The sequence below is a fragment of the Caloenas nicobarica genome, chromosome 1 (assembly GCF_036013445.1).
Source record: "Caloenas nicobarica isolate bCalNic1 chromosome 1, bCalNic1.hap1, whole genome shotgun sequence".
Taxonomy (NCBI): domain Eukaryota; kingdom Metazoa; phylum Chordata; class Aves; order Columbiformes; family Columbidae; genus Caloenas; species Caloenas nicobarica.
The window spans coordinates 175,938,796-175,951,788 of NC_088245.1; the positions used below are offsets into that span (position 1 = coordinate 175,938,796).

Genomic DNA, 12,993 nt, shown 5'->3' on the forward strand with positions numbered 1-12,993 from the left:
CATCCAGTCAGATCAGATGAGCAAATTCAGCCATTTAGAAATGCAGTAGAGGAATTTAGTGCTGCTGAAGACATGGGTGACCTGTCTGCTTGATTGCAAGACGCCTGCAGCTGGCCAGCTGTGTCCTCAATAGTGTGTAAAAATTATGTGGTTATTTAATATGCATAGTAATTCAGCAGACTTAATTTCTTTGTCCTGCGGTCTTCAATGCCCGACTTGCAAAGAATTATGAGAACAGTTCTTTATCAAGCACAAGATTCACATAAGCCTTCTTTTATTTACCCTTTGATTTTTATTGTTGCATAATAGCTATCTCAGATGTGTTTAATAGTCAGAAGAATTACAGATTTTATTCTCTTTCCTGTTGCAATGTTTTGAAGTGTTTCATGGTTTCATATTAAATCCAGCAAAGTGTAACTTCTCTTCTACTCACTGGGAGTGTTCATCAGTTTTATTCACTGGGTAGATGTCTAGAACTATACACCAACCTGAGTTTGTAAAAGAGCAAACATTAGAATAATTCTGCATACAGAGCTTTCCTTTGGGCAAGTCAATTTTTGGATAGTATAGTTGCTTCTCAGTTTACAGTAGGCTGTTAGTTCACCAAGGTTCTGCAGCAGTAAAGTGAGTTGAAAGCTGAAGAGAATCCATCTGAACTGTAGGTCTTTACAAGCAGCATTAATCTCACTCAAAATCTGCAAAGGTACGTTTACATCCTTGAACATTTTCACCTAGCTAGCTCCATGTTCTTAGTGTGACTGAAAAAATTGTTCAAGTTTATTCACAGCAGGATCTGAAAGTGATAACTTAGGGATAACTGAACTGTATTTCCACTTTTGGAAACTATGCAGGTAGCATATACAGAGAGCAACTACTCTCTAACAGAATGGAAATGTATCTAGGATTTGCCAGAACAATGTCTTGTTGCAGAATCATTGATAATTTTCTCAGGAGGCATATGTATACATTTAATGCCAAATATCACAATTTAATATTTTTTTCTTTCTCCCTCTTTCTGTTTATTTTTCTTCTACAGATGGGCCTCTTGGGCCACGAGGATTAGCTGAAGCTACAGAGATGTGTACTCAAGAATGCCTGGTTTTGGGGCACTCAGACAACTGTTGGATGCCTCCCAGCTTGGGCCCATACCAGCAGCCAAAGTCTCCTCTCTCCACCTTTGCACCTCAGAAAGAATGGGTTAAGAAGGACAAACTAGTTAATGGACACACATTGACCAGGACCTGGAAAGAAGATAGCAACAGAAACCAATTCAGTGACCGAAAGCAGTATGGTTCCAGTGAGGGCCATTTCAACACTGGCAACCACATGACTGACATCCCTCTCGCCAACTTGAAGTCTTATAAACAGGCCTCAGGAGCTGTTGAGAGTCCAAAGGAGCACCAGCTATAAGAAATGGTTACTTTGGACCGATGACTTTAGCCTACTTAGACTTGCTAATACTGTGTGTGTGTCAGAGCTTTATGTACTGAGTAGACCTCTAGAACTATGCTTCACCTAGCAGAGATATGCATATCTTTAAGTTAGCACCGTGGAAGGTATGATGTCCTGCAACATGAAAGAGTGTTTCTACTAGTTGTGTGGTTTTGTTAAATAGACATAATTAAAATCTGCAGAGATCTCTCCAGTTTGCAAATATCCTTTTTGTTTGTTTGTTTTTCGACCCTGGACTGCTGCTATGAACAACAGAAGATGCATTGGGAGAGTAAGAGAGCAAGAAAGTTCAGTGGATTGCAATGATTGGAAAACATAACCAGTTAGAAAATTGTGCTTTTATTGTCATTGATCTATGCTGGGACTGCTATACTTGAGATCATATTGCAAACAAAACAAACAAAACTGTAAACATTAAACCTATTGTGCTATTAACAATGTTAGTGGACACTTATAAGTCAATCAGTGTTCAAATATTTGTAAATAGAAACAATTATTACTTAAAATTTTTGTGTACTTATAACGTTCACTTGAAAAGATACTGTAGCACATTTCTGTGTTTCACAGTTGCTTTTTACTTTCCTTCATTTGCTTCCTGTTGTTTTGCTTTTATTTTCAGTGATGGTGTTTCTGTGTTAGTGGTCTGTCTGACACACAATGTTCCAAGGAACTCAAAACCCTTTTGTTAAAAGTAAAAAAAGGAGTTATTGGGTGGGAAGGAAGGTTTGTTATAGAAAAGGAAAAAAAAAGTCTTTCTATGTAGTAGCAAAAAATGCCAGCATTCAGGTAGAATTTCTTCCTCTTTTTTTTTTTTTTTTTAATATATACTAAAAAATGAAAGCGCTTGTGTAAGGGCTTAAAAAACTAGCTTTTTTTTTTTTTTTTCCTAAACTTCCATTATGTTTCACAAAACAAGGAAACTGTAAAACAAAAGAAGAATTTAAATTTGTGGTAGTGAGTGAGAGGGAAAGCCGTTCATTTGGAATCCCTGATCAAATTACTTGCAGTCTGTCAGCTGACATTGAGCTGGAATATACAGAGGAAATTCTACAGGATCGAAACACAATAAGCATGTTTAAGCAATTGGGCAGGTGTGTGTCTATACCTAAGACAGTTTGTATTGCTGAAACAGCAGCATTTGTGTTGATCTTCATCTGCGTTAATGTTGTAGTAACACAAGTGTTTTTAGACCATAGCCACAGAATATTTAATGTGTTGTGCCTTCATGATGTAACAAAGCATTCTCCTAGTAGGCTAGTTGGGGGAATTAAAGGGTTAAATCTCTAATTATTGCTGTTTAACTGTTCGTTATCATAGTTGGTCAATGCGTGGCAGGTACCAGTATCAAGTCACCTCAGTCAAACCAGCAGAGTGACTGCTAATGTTAATAAGATCTAAGTTGCACGCAAAGCAAATCCAAACATTTTTAGATGGCTTTTGTTAAGGCATGACAGATGACTTACACAAATAAATAGCATGTAAAAAAAAAAAAAAAAAAGGAATAAAAAGTCCTTACAGAAAAAAGCAAAAGTTACTTATGCCACAGTGAAACATCAGTCTTAAAATAACAAACTTAGCTAATCTGGAGGTGATTTTATTCTTACCAAAAACACAAGCTTGTTTTCTTCTTTATTATTTTGTAGATAGCAATTCTTTTCTTTTTTATTTTTTTTTAATTTTTTTTTTTTTTTTTCTTCTCTCCACATTATAAAAGGCATAAAAATGGGTTAGGGGTGCATTGCTTATTGCAGTACTTATGTCAGTTTGTGAGGGGTGTTTGATGACTTCGACAGAATAAATATCTAACCAGTTATCCTTGTTACTGCTTTGCCAGTTCAACGTTATTTAGTTATTCAGCTCTTGCAATAAATGTTCTGAATTCCTGATTGTGTTGTGTTAGTTCTTGGGCAGACGCCTAAGGGACTTTACTCCTATTCATTTATCTTTCTTTTTGTTGTTGTTGGTTGGTTTGTTTCTTTATTTCATTCTGAATTTCCGTTTATATTTCTAAGCATATCATGGTCCATTTCATTCATACGGATAGGTATAAGAATGGTATATACAACAAACGATAAAGTCTGAGGGCCATATTCTGTCATTCCTATGGTAAATAGGAACTTAGTCAAAATGAGTTATTTGAATTGGGTAAAGTGTTACTTACTCAGCACAAAGGTGACAGAATCTAGCCCATATGTGTTAGGCATACTTAAGCACATGTAATAAGCCTCCTTGCATGAGTCTATGTAACAGTGCAGTGGTAGCATACAGAAAAGTCAGCACTTACTACACCTCAGTCTTTCTTTTGAGAGTAGTCATGTCAAAATACATTAAATACTTCCTTACAAGGAACATTTGTATGGTCATATAATCACTTTTGTTGCAGGAAATTAAAAAAAAAAAAATAAAGCCCAATAACCTTGATAAAGACATATTAATAAAAGTAAACTCTATTATTGAACATGCTAAGTTTTAAAACCAGAAATACAATAATTATTTGAAAACCCAAATAGCACTAACTATTTTAAATTATAAGTACCTTTTTAAACAGAATATATTTGAAAAAATTCTGTCATAGACAGGAAGAAAATGATGTGACTATTGCTACAAAAAGAGAGCTATATTATCTTCCAACCTTCAATACTTTTTGATGTCATCGACCTGTGCAAGAAGAGCACAAACAAATATGATTTGGATTTCCAGGAGGTGAAAATTTTCTCATCTCATTTTCTCAAATTCAGTGTAATTTTAGATTCTTCAGGCCTTACTGAACTTTGAAATAGTTATTAAAAAAATACAGGAGAGAAGGAAGGAAGGAGGGAAGGAAGGAAGGGAGGAGGAAGGAAGGAAATATCTGTAGTACTGAGTACTGTATCATAATCCCATTTGAGACAAAATAGTGTTTTCCAGAGGCTTCCATGGAATCTAGATTTCTCTCTAAACATATCTAGTGAGTGCCCATTCATTCACAACAATTTGGTTTGTCCAATCAGTAATACTAGTGCTCCTCTCTAAAAAATAAAATAATAATAATATAAAAAAGGTTAAATCCCGATAGGAATTCAATGATATGTCAGATAAGGAGCTTTGAAAATATATTTTAAAATCCCACTGCACAGAATGAGAAGGCTGTTGAATATTGGTGACTACTCAAGTTTACTAGCTTGAGGCTAAAGATTGCTTAAAATTATTGTTATCTTGGCATGATTTGGATGCTGCTCTGATGCCAGTTTCAGCTTTTTTTTTCTTCAGCTAGAAAGAATGGGTGCCCTTTATTTGTTTATTTCTTAATGCCTATATTTGAAGGCTTGCTAAAAAGATAAACCAAAGGTTTCTTCAATAGTCCTTTATTTTTACTGTCACTGACAAAAGCTCTTTGTCAAAATGGAAAATGAAAAGCATACATATATATTTATCTAGTCCTACTTAATCCTGTGCTGTGCCAACTCTTACTAAAGAGAGCAGTCAGGACTCTTTCCTAAGGAACTGTCAAAAGGCAGACAAAGAAATATTATGCATGGAGCAGAATTAAGGAGGATGCAGAAATGTACATCAATTTTAATAAATAGTCATGAAGAAAATTATATTCACATTACTTGTTTAATGTGATTATTACCTTTTATTGTGTTATTGATAGGAGCCATGATCAGAAAGAATGTTAATGACTTGAGCATGGAGTAGACTAAACTCTGATAGAGAAACTCAGGAAGCTTTGGATACATCAATGGCATAAAAGCAGGAGATGCATTATCTCTGTGAAAGGAAAGAATGGGAGTGATAAAGACTGATGTAGCTGACATGAGAAAACAAACAAATAGTTAAAAGAGAATCACAACATTGGCTAGAAGTTTAATCTTGTGGTGTTTTGAAGAAAGAGAGGCACTAGTAGCTTTGATGAAAGAGAACACAGTGAGAACAATGGGACATGGCAACAGGTGATTTTAAGGGACCCATGGGACTCAAGGTAAATGGCATCAGGGTAGGGGCTAATAGCCTTAGGGTTAGCATCTGATACTTCAGGAAAGGTTACAAAAGTATTCCTTTTGACATAAGAGCACTGCAGTGCTAGGTTAATGGTTGGACTTGATAATCTTAAACGTCTTTTCCAACCAAAATGATTCTAAGATTCTATGATTCTATATCCAGTTCAGTCAGAAGAATAAGTAGTCTGTGATTACTATTTCCTGTGACCACAAAATATTTACCTGATTCAGCTGATGAAATTTCTTATGGCATATATCCTTGCTGCAATGTAAAACAGCAGTGAGAGCTCTCTACACTCCCTGTGCTCACATGTGCCATTTCAGACAACGAAAACATCGAAGTACTCATGGCATTATCTCTGGATGCTCAATTCTTTCCTGTTTAATATACTTCTTCAGCAGAATCGTGTTCCAAAGTCTGGCCTTTATTTAATTTATGTGCCTGCAGTCCTTGCTGCTGTGATGAAAAACTTCAAAATGGAAACCAATTCTAGAGCAGAGCAAGGCGTTTCAGTATACAGAAAACAGTATACATCACCCAGAGGTGTGAATCCACTCAATATATTATGAACAGTTAAGCTCTAACTCAAATAATATTAGTTTTATTAACTTTCACTGTTGATAACCTCAGTGAACACATCCATCAAGTATAATTACCCCATAATCCAAACCACTTTTTACTTTTTCTCTTGTTCCAGAAATACCTCTTATTGGTAGATGCTTCCTTGTAAAATTGTAAGATAAGCTTTTTCACACACAAATAGTGGACTGATTTTTTTCCAGTCTGTCTTCTCTGAAATATAATGCCTTATGTAACACAGCTGCTTATATCATAAACTATTTTTCTTGTGAGAGCCCATTTTATACTCTGTTTTCAACAAGTTCAGCATAGTAAGATTGTGACACAGAGGTCCGGATTCTGATCCTTCAGGTTTAATCGAATCTCTTATTGAGCAAAATGTCAGGATCTGTCCCATAATTACTAACAGGTGTAGCAAGTTCTTTAGTATGCAGTGGACTAGACAATGCTTGAGAAGAAGCAAATTCGTAATTTCCAGGTTTTTAAGACACAGTGTAGTTTATTTACAAACTGAAATTAATGCTAATAAAAGGAGGATTACAACCTTTTCTTTTTTTAATTGATATAGACACATAGCTTCACTTGACACTAATAGAAATTATGTGCTGATACATACACCTGTCCTGCCAAATACTATGCATCTCTTTTGAGACAGTGAGTGCACTTAGTTTCTTTAGAACACAGCAGTAAGCATCCTCTTGTAGGAGAAGCTCAGCATTTCACAGAACTAGGTCCACAACAAGAAGAATATCATAGACATGTGTGTCATGTGCTAAGTTTTGAGGCTAGAATGCTTTCCTTAACTGTGGCATCTCATGGCTTTAACTACAGTTTTAAGTTTCTACTGCTACCTAATTGTACAATAGAAAAAGTATGTCTTTAACCACCAGAAAGAATGTCAAATTCTCACTGTATATTATGAAAAGAAAGAACTGAAAGTATTGTCCCTCATTTTCAAAAATAAGTTTGTTTGGGTTTTGGTTCGTTGGTTTTGGTTGTTTTGGGTTTTGTTGGGTTTTTTTTGCTTTTTTTCTTTTTTACCACAGCCATTCTTAAATCCACCTGTTGTGCCTAGGTATTGCAACACATTCTAATATTGCATGGCATGTAAATAGATACCTTAATTACTCATAATGATATGATTATACACATATATATAGAGATATATATACTTAAATATTATCAATCACATAATTACTCAGTATTATTTAATGGAATTTTGGGACTATGGATTTTGTTGTTTGATGTACTTTAAACTGTATGAAGCAGCATACTCTTAAGACTACCCTCACCAATGCTTTTAATTATTTATTCATTTAATAAAGTGCTTTCTTTTGCTTGTTATAATCCTGTTTGTACAACCATGTGATAATGTTAAAATGGGTAAGTACTGTACGGGAATTATAACTGTTTCTTTTCTTGTCTAAATATATACCTATAACAATATTTATTAGTGATCTGAGTTTTAAGAATGTGTCTTTTTATGTGTTTACTCTCTTCTTGCATATGGTCAATATTTAAAGGAAAACTGAGATAATATTTTTTTCATGTAACTCTGAATGTCCTAATGGCTTTTAAATGTCTTTTTGCCTTTATTCACAAGTGAAATTAGGATGACATATGTACCTTAAGCCAGCCATAAAATAAATGCACAATACAGTACATAGGGTTTGCTTACTGTAGCTGTCATAAGTGAACCAACATTCTTCATTTCTCAGGTAAATATCTTTAACCATTAAGTCTCCAATGAGACAGGAAGAGACTCTGCACTTAGAGGACAATATTTAGAACAGCTGATTTAACAAAAGATGAGTCAGAAATCTTGTACACTAAAGAGTGTTTTTTCATGTTTCATAGTCAGCTTCCATTTTTGTTTTGTAGAAAGGATCAACTAGAATGTGTACCTCTTCAAAGAGCTCAAATGTTTATTGTTGATAAAACTGGGAACTGCTTTTGGTAACCATTAGTTATATCATATCCAATGGGAATTTTCTTGATTATTTCAAAGAAACAGTACTTCACTAGCATTTAAATGTGCTGTAGACAGCAATAAGGTCTCCCCTCAGCCTCCTTCAAAGGAAAGTCATCTTCTGCTTCCTTTTCATTCACTGTAATATTCCATACAAGATTCTTCCCTACATAGAGAGGTATTCTTTTATTTCTTTCAGGTAAGGAACTGAAAGTGGGATCTGTGTGGTCCTCAACTACACAGACATTTTAGACATTTTGTCGTACGGGTGCTAATAGAAAACTTGGGTGTTGACCTTCTTACTTCCCTGACGGAGAACAGGAGAGGGAGTGTAGCAGAAAGGCAGGAATGGGAGGGCATAACAGAAGGCCATTATGTTAGGGAAGAAGTAAACTATGGCAGCAATGTAAAGAGTAAATCTGAGGAGAAAAATTATTATGAAAGCCCTTTACAATGTGTTCTAAGTCTTCATATCTCTGTAATACCATAAAAACAAACTTCCTATCTGTATAGATTTGTGTACACGCAGCATATTTAACACTATTTTCTTGTGAAAAAGGGGTATCCAGAATTATGGCAAGTCTGTACTACTTGCTGAATTTCTTTCATTTGGTATTCACATTCCTTCTAAGAAGAAATTTTTTGAAACATTGCTCTTCTGCCTTCCACATGTATATAGAGTCCAGAAAAAACACCATGTAATTTCAGTAACCAAGCACTTAATTTGATTAGGGGATTTTTAATATCAAATGCTTCTAAAATCATTACAATAATAGAATCATAGAATTGTTTCAGTTGGAAGAGACCCTCAAGATCATTGAGTCCAACCATAACCTAACCTAACTCTAGCACTAAACCCTGTCCCTAAGAACCTCATCTAAATGCCTTTTAAACACCTCCAGGGATGGTGACTCCACCACTTCCCTGGGTAGCCTGTTCCAATGCCTGACAACCATTTACGTGAAGAATTTTTCCTAATATCCAATCTAAACCTTCTCTGGCACTACTTGAAGCCATCTCCTCTTGTCCTATCACTTGCTGCTTGGGACAAGAGACCAACACCCTCCATGCTACAATCTCCTGTCAAGGAGTTGCAGGCAGCAATAAGGTCTTCCCTGAACCTTCTTTTCTCCAGGCTAAACAACCCCAGCTCCCTCAAATGCTCCTCATAAGACTTCTGCTCCAGACTCCTCACCAACTTCGTTGCCCTCCTCTGCACTCTCTCTAGGATTTCAACATTCCTCTTATGATGAGAGGTCAAAAACTGAATACAGTATTCAAGGTGGGGCCTCACCAGTGCCAAGTACAGTGGCACAATCACTTCTCTAGTCCTGCTGGCCACACTGTTTCTGATACAAGCCAGAATGCTGTTGGTCTTTTTGTCCACCTGGGCACACTGCTGGCTCATATTCAGCCGGCTGTCAATCAACACCTGCAGATCCCTCTCTGCTAGGCATCTTTCCAGTCGCTCTTCCCTGGGCCTGTAGCACTGCCTGGGGTTATTTTGGCCCAAGTGCAGGACCCAGCACTTGGCCTTGTTAAACCTCATACAATTGGCCTCAGCCCAAAGATCCAGCTGGTCCAGATCCCTCTGTATGGCCTTCCTACCCCCAGGAGGTCAACACTCCCACCCAATTTGGTGTCATCTGCAAATTTACTAAGGGTGCACTCAATCCCCTCATCCAGATTAGCTACAGACAGCTTGCAAACAACCCATAGGCCTGAACAAATAAGAAATTTTCTTTTGCTAGATCTAACAGAGGGGAAAAAAAAAAAAAAAGGGCAATACACAAAGGATTGCACTCCTGATAAACAATTCAGACACTTCTACCCCCCAGCACTGCGAAAGCACACAGCTGATAAAGATACAGCTTTAACGTCATAAAATGATCAGTGGATTTCTTTTCATGTGCAACATTTTGGAGAAAGCTCTGTATTGTGACGATGTTGGTGCTTTCATCTGTTATTTAAATTAACTCAATGTGAGATTAAAGATCTTCAGTCTCATAAAACCAGAAATCCTATATTACATTAATAGAAAAATTAATTATTTACTTTTTTCTATTGCAAGTCACTGTTTAATCATTAGGTAACAAGCATTAGATCCTTCTTAGTACTGGGCAACGAGATTCTTTCAAGAGAGTATTCTTCAAGTTTACATGTATATTTCTTTGTATATTTTTGAATGCAAGCTTATAGTTTGCTTTCATTTGGGAAGAGAAAGTTTGAATTATGTTTACAGTGTTTGTATTTTTGTTTTGGTTTTTGGGTTTTTTTGGTTTTTGTGGGTTTTTTTCAGGAGTATTATTTACCACAGGGAATGGCATAGGCCTATGTTTTTACTGCATGATCTTGTACTCCTAGGACACTTAAACTATCTTCAATAGAATGTTGCTTCTACATTATTAATAAAGATCATGCATAATTTCTGTCCACCATGTGGTGTTAAGCCCCCAAGAGAAAAAAGAAAAAGAACAGGAGGCAGCCACATAAATACAATTGTTTTATTCACACAAAATACTGTACTGTGTTGTGAAAGCAAAATTTACAATGATCTATTCATCCAGCAAGAACTACCTACTTACTGATGCTGACTGATTCAGAAACACGCCATTTGTTTCCTTCTTTAGGAACAACATCAAAAGAAAACATAAACAGTTATGCCTCATGGTGGGTCTAAACCTCATTCTGAAAACCATTTGAAACATGAGCAGCCTCTGGATACATGGATTTGGGGAGAATACGATCTTAGGTAGGTCTCCTTAGTTTTAGGTGCATAGTGGACCAACTTTTAAAAATAACCTCAAGTTAACATGTAACCACTATCTTTGAAGACCTCCAGAAAGAAACTTTTCACTCCTGAGTTTAGACACACTAGCTCTCTCTAGTTTTATGGACTATCAGAGTGCAGAACCTATTTCAGGCTTTGCAGCTGACAGCTGTCTCTGGATATTCTACCATATCAAATTACCCATCACTAACATTAAAAACCTGAAAATCTAAAAGCAGAACAGTAAGACAGAGAATGAAGCTAATATGAGCACCCTCTGGTTACACAAACATAAATAAAAAATGGGAAAAAAAAAGGGTAAGCAAACAGACTGCAGAAAAATGAGGAAAAGATATGTTCAAGATTTTTAGATTTTTTTTTTTTGGTAAAACACGTAGCTGCAGGGAAATATTTTGCTAATACTGCATTTCCTTTGGATGCCCTACTATGTATGGTTCACTTACCATGCTAAAGGCTAAACCCAATAAACTCATAAGCAATAATTCTACAGAAAGCTGAATTCAGTAACTATATGGTTCTTGTATGGGAAGTATAAAGAAATTGAGTTTCACTGCATTTTTAGAATATCAAATGCATGATTACTATTTATAATAAGCTTGTAGTCACAAACTCTGTAATTCTTTGGTCCTGAACAATTGCATAATTATGAATACAACTGCATTAACACTGGGAGTAGACATGGATTATTTCAAAAGGGATACTACTGATTAATGAGGTCTCAGTCTGTACATTTCCAAAATTACAGAAATTGTTTAATGCCCATTGATTCTTTTGAGTATTTGAACCAATAAACCAACCAACTACCAACCAAAAGAAGAACTGGAAAGCAAAAACAAACAGAAATGAGAATGAAACTGCATTTTTCATGATATACGGCTACCAAAATATTATTTTCTGACAAGTTTCCAACAGTCTGGCTGGCTTTACCATGGACTGATTGCTCTTGAATCTGTTCAATACCTAGAGCTGCCACTTGTGAAAGTGTTTCTGTATTTTGAATGTTTATGGCATTGTGATTATGATAGAATTAACATGACATTAGGCCATGGGCACAGGGAGCTATTCTGAATTCATTGCCCTTTTCTTGCATTTGCCACCTCATTTTTTTGTGTGATACGCGGCCTCTGATCAGATACTGAGGTTGTGGACCCGTTATTTTGCCAGAAGCAAATAGTTGGCAGCTCTGTCTAGAGACGAATTTCTAAAATTTTGTGAAACAGCATTTTGGTTTTTGGTGTTGTTTGTTTGTTTGTTGTTTTGTTTTGTTTTGTTTTGTTCTTGAAAGTGTTTTGTTCTTTATTTTTTTTTTCTGCAAAGTCTCTGTGTTAAAACATCTATTTGTTTTCAGTGGGAGATAGATTAGCTTAAGCAGCAGTTTTCATGTCAGCAGTCATTACGCCAAGTAAGGATGAAAGGATATGTCAATCAGAGACAATGTAAATTCCTTAAACTTATATGCCCCTAAGTGATCTTGCTGTGTAACCAACAATTACTTTACAAAGAGGAGTAAAGAGGAACAGTGATCTTAACCTAGAAAGACTGACTGCCTAAATTACGGCATGTAGTTGCAGATCTACTACACAGCACTCAATTATACTTCAGCACTACATCTTCTCATCAGCACTAAAATTAATGGTTGACCTCCGTGAGTTTTAATGTTTTTTCAGTGCTTACAAAGTAAGCTCTGCACATGTTCATAACTTCCTCACACATCTCTATCCAACAAGCTGTTCATGGACTTAGGCAAATGCTGGCTTCATCAACATGTTCACTGGGTAAAATCAAATAGATTCTTATCCTCAAACCAGAACATCTGAGCCTGAATTACAAGTGACTGGGAATAACTTCATCTCTTCCTAAGTGGAGAATGGTGAGAGCTAGATCACAATGTTAGCATTCCAGAAAACAGATATTCTGAAGATCAGGCTGAGCACTATGAACTGACTAAGAGTGTCCTCAGCTTGCTTTTTAGCCTTGTCTAGGAACAAGCATAGGTAATATGGAAGAACGAACTATCTACAACTTTCTTTAGCATTACATAGAGGTGTTATGTTATATTATTCCCCACTTGGAAAGCCTACAATAGGCTGTTTGTTACAAGAGCTCCTACTGCAGAGGGCTGTGGTGTAGGTGGCAATGTGTCACATGTGGTAGGCCCTCCCCTACTTCTTCTAGCTCATCCTTAAACACCAACACAGCTGTGCAAAGGGAGCTCTCTACA

General features: G+C 36.2%; 1 protein-coding gene across 7 annotated transcripts in view; it reads left to right on the forward strand.

The window, feature by feature from the left end:
- Positions 1-1,410, forward strand: part of PCDH9 (protocadherin 9) — a 680,268-nt gene extending 678,858 nt beyond the window's left edge. For all 7 annotated transcript variants that reach the window (XM_065642204.1, XM_065642230.1, XM_065642184.1 and 4 more), the window contains one exon: positions 1,037-1,410. In XM_065642204.1, the coding sequence (XP_065498276.1) occupies positions 1,037-1,410 (374 nt within the window). The remainder of the gene's footprint in view (positions 1-1,036) is intronic.
- The last annotated feature ends 11,583 nt before the right edge of the window (positions 1,411-12,993 follow it).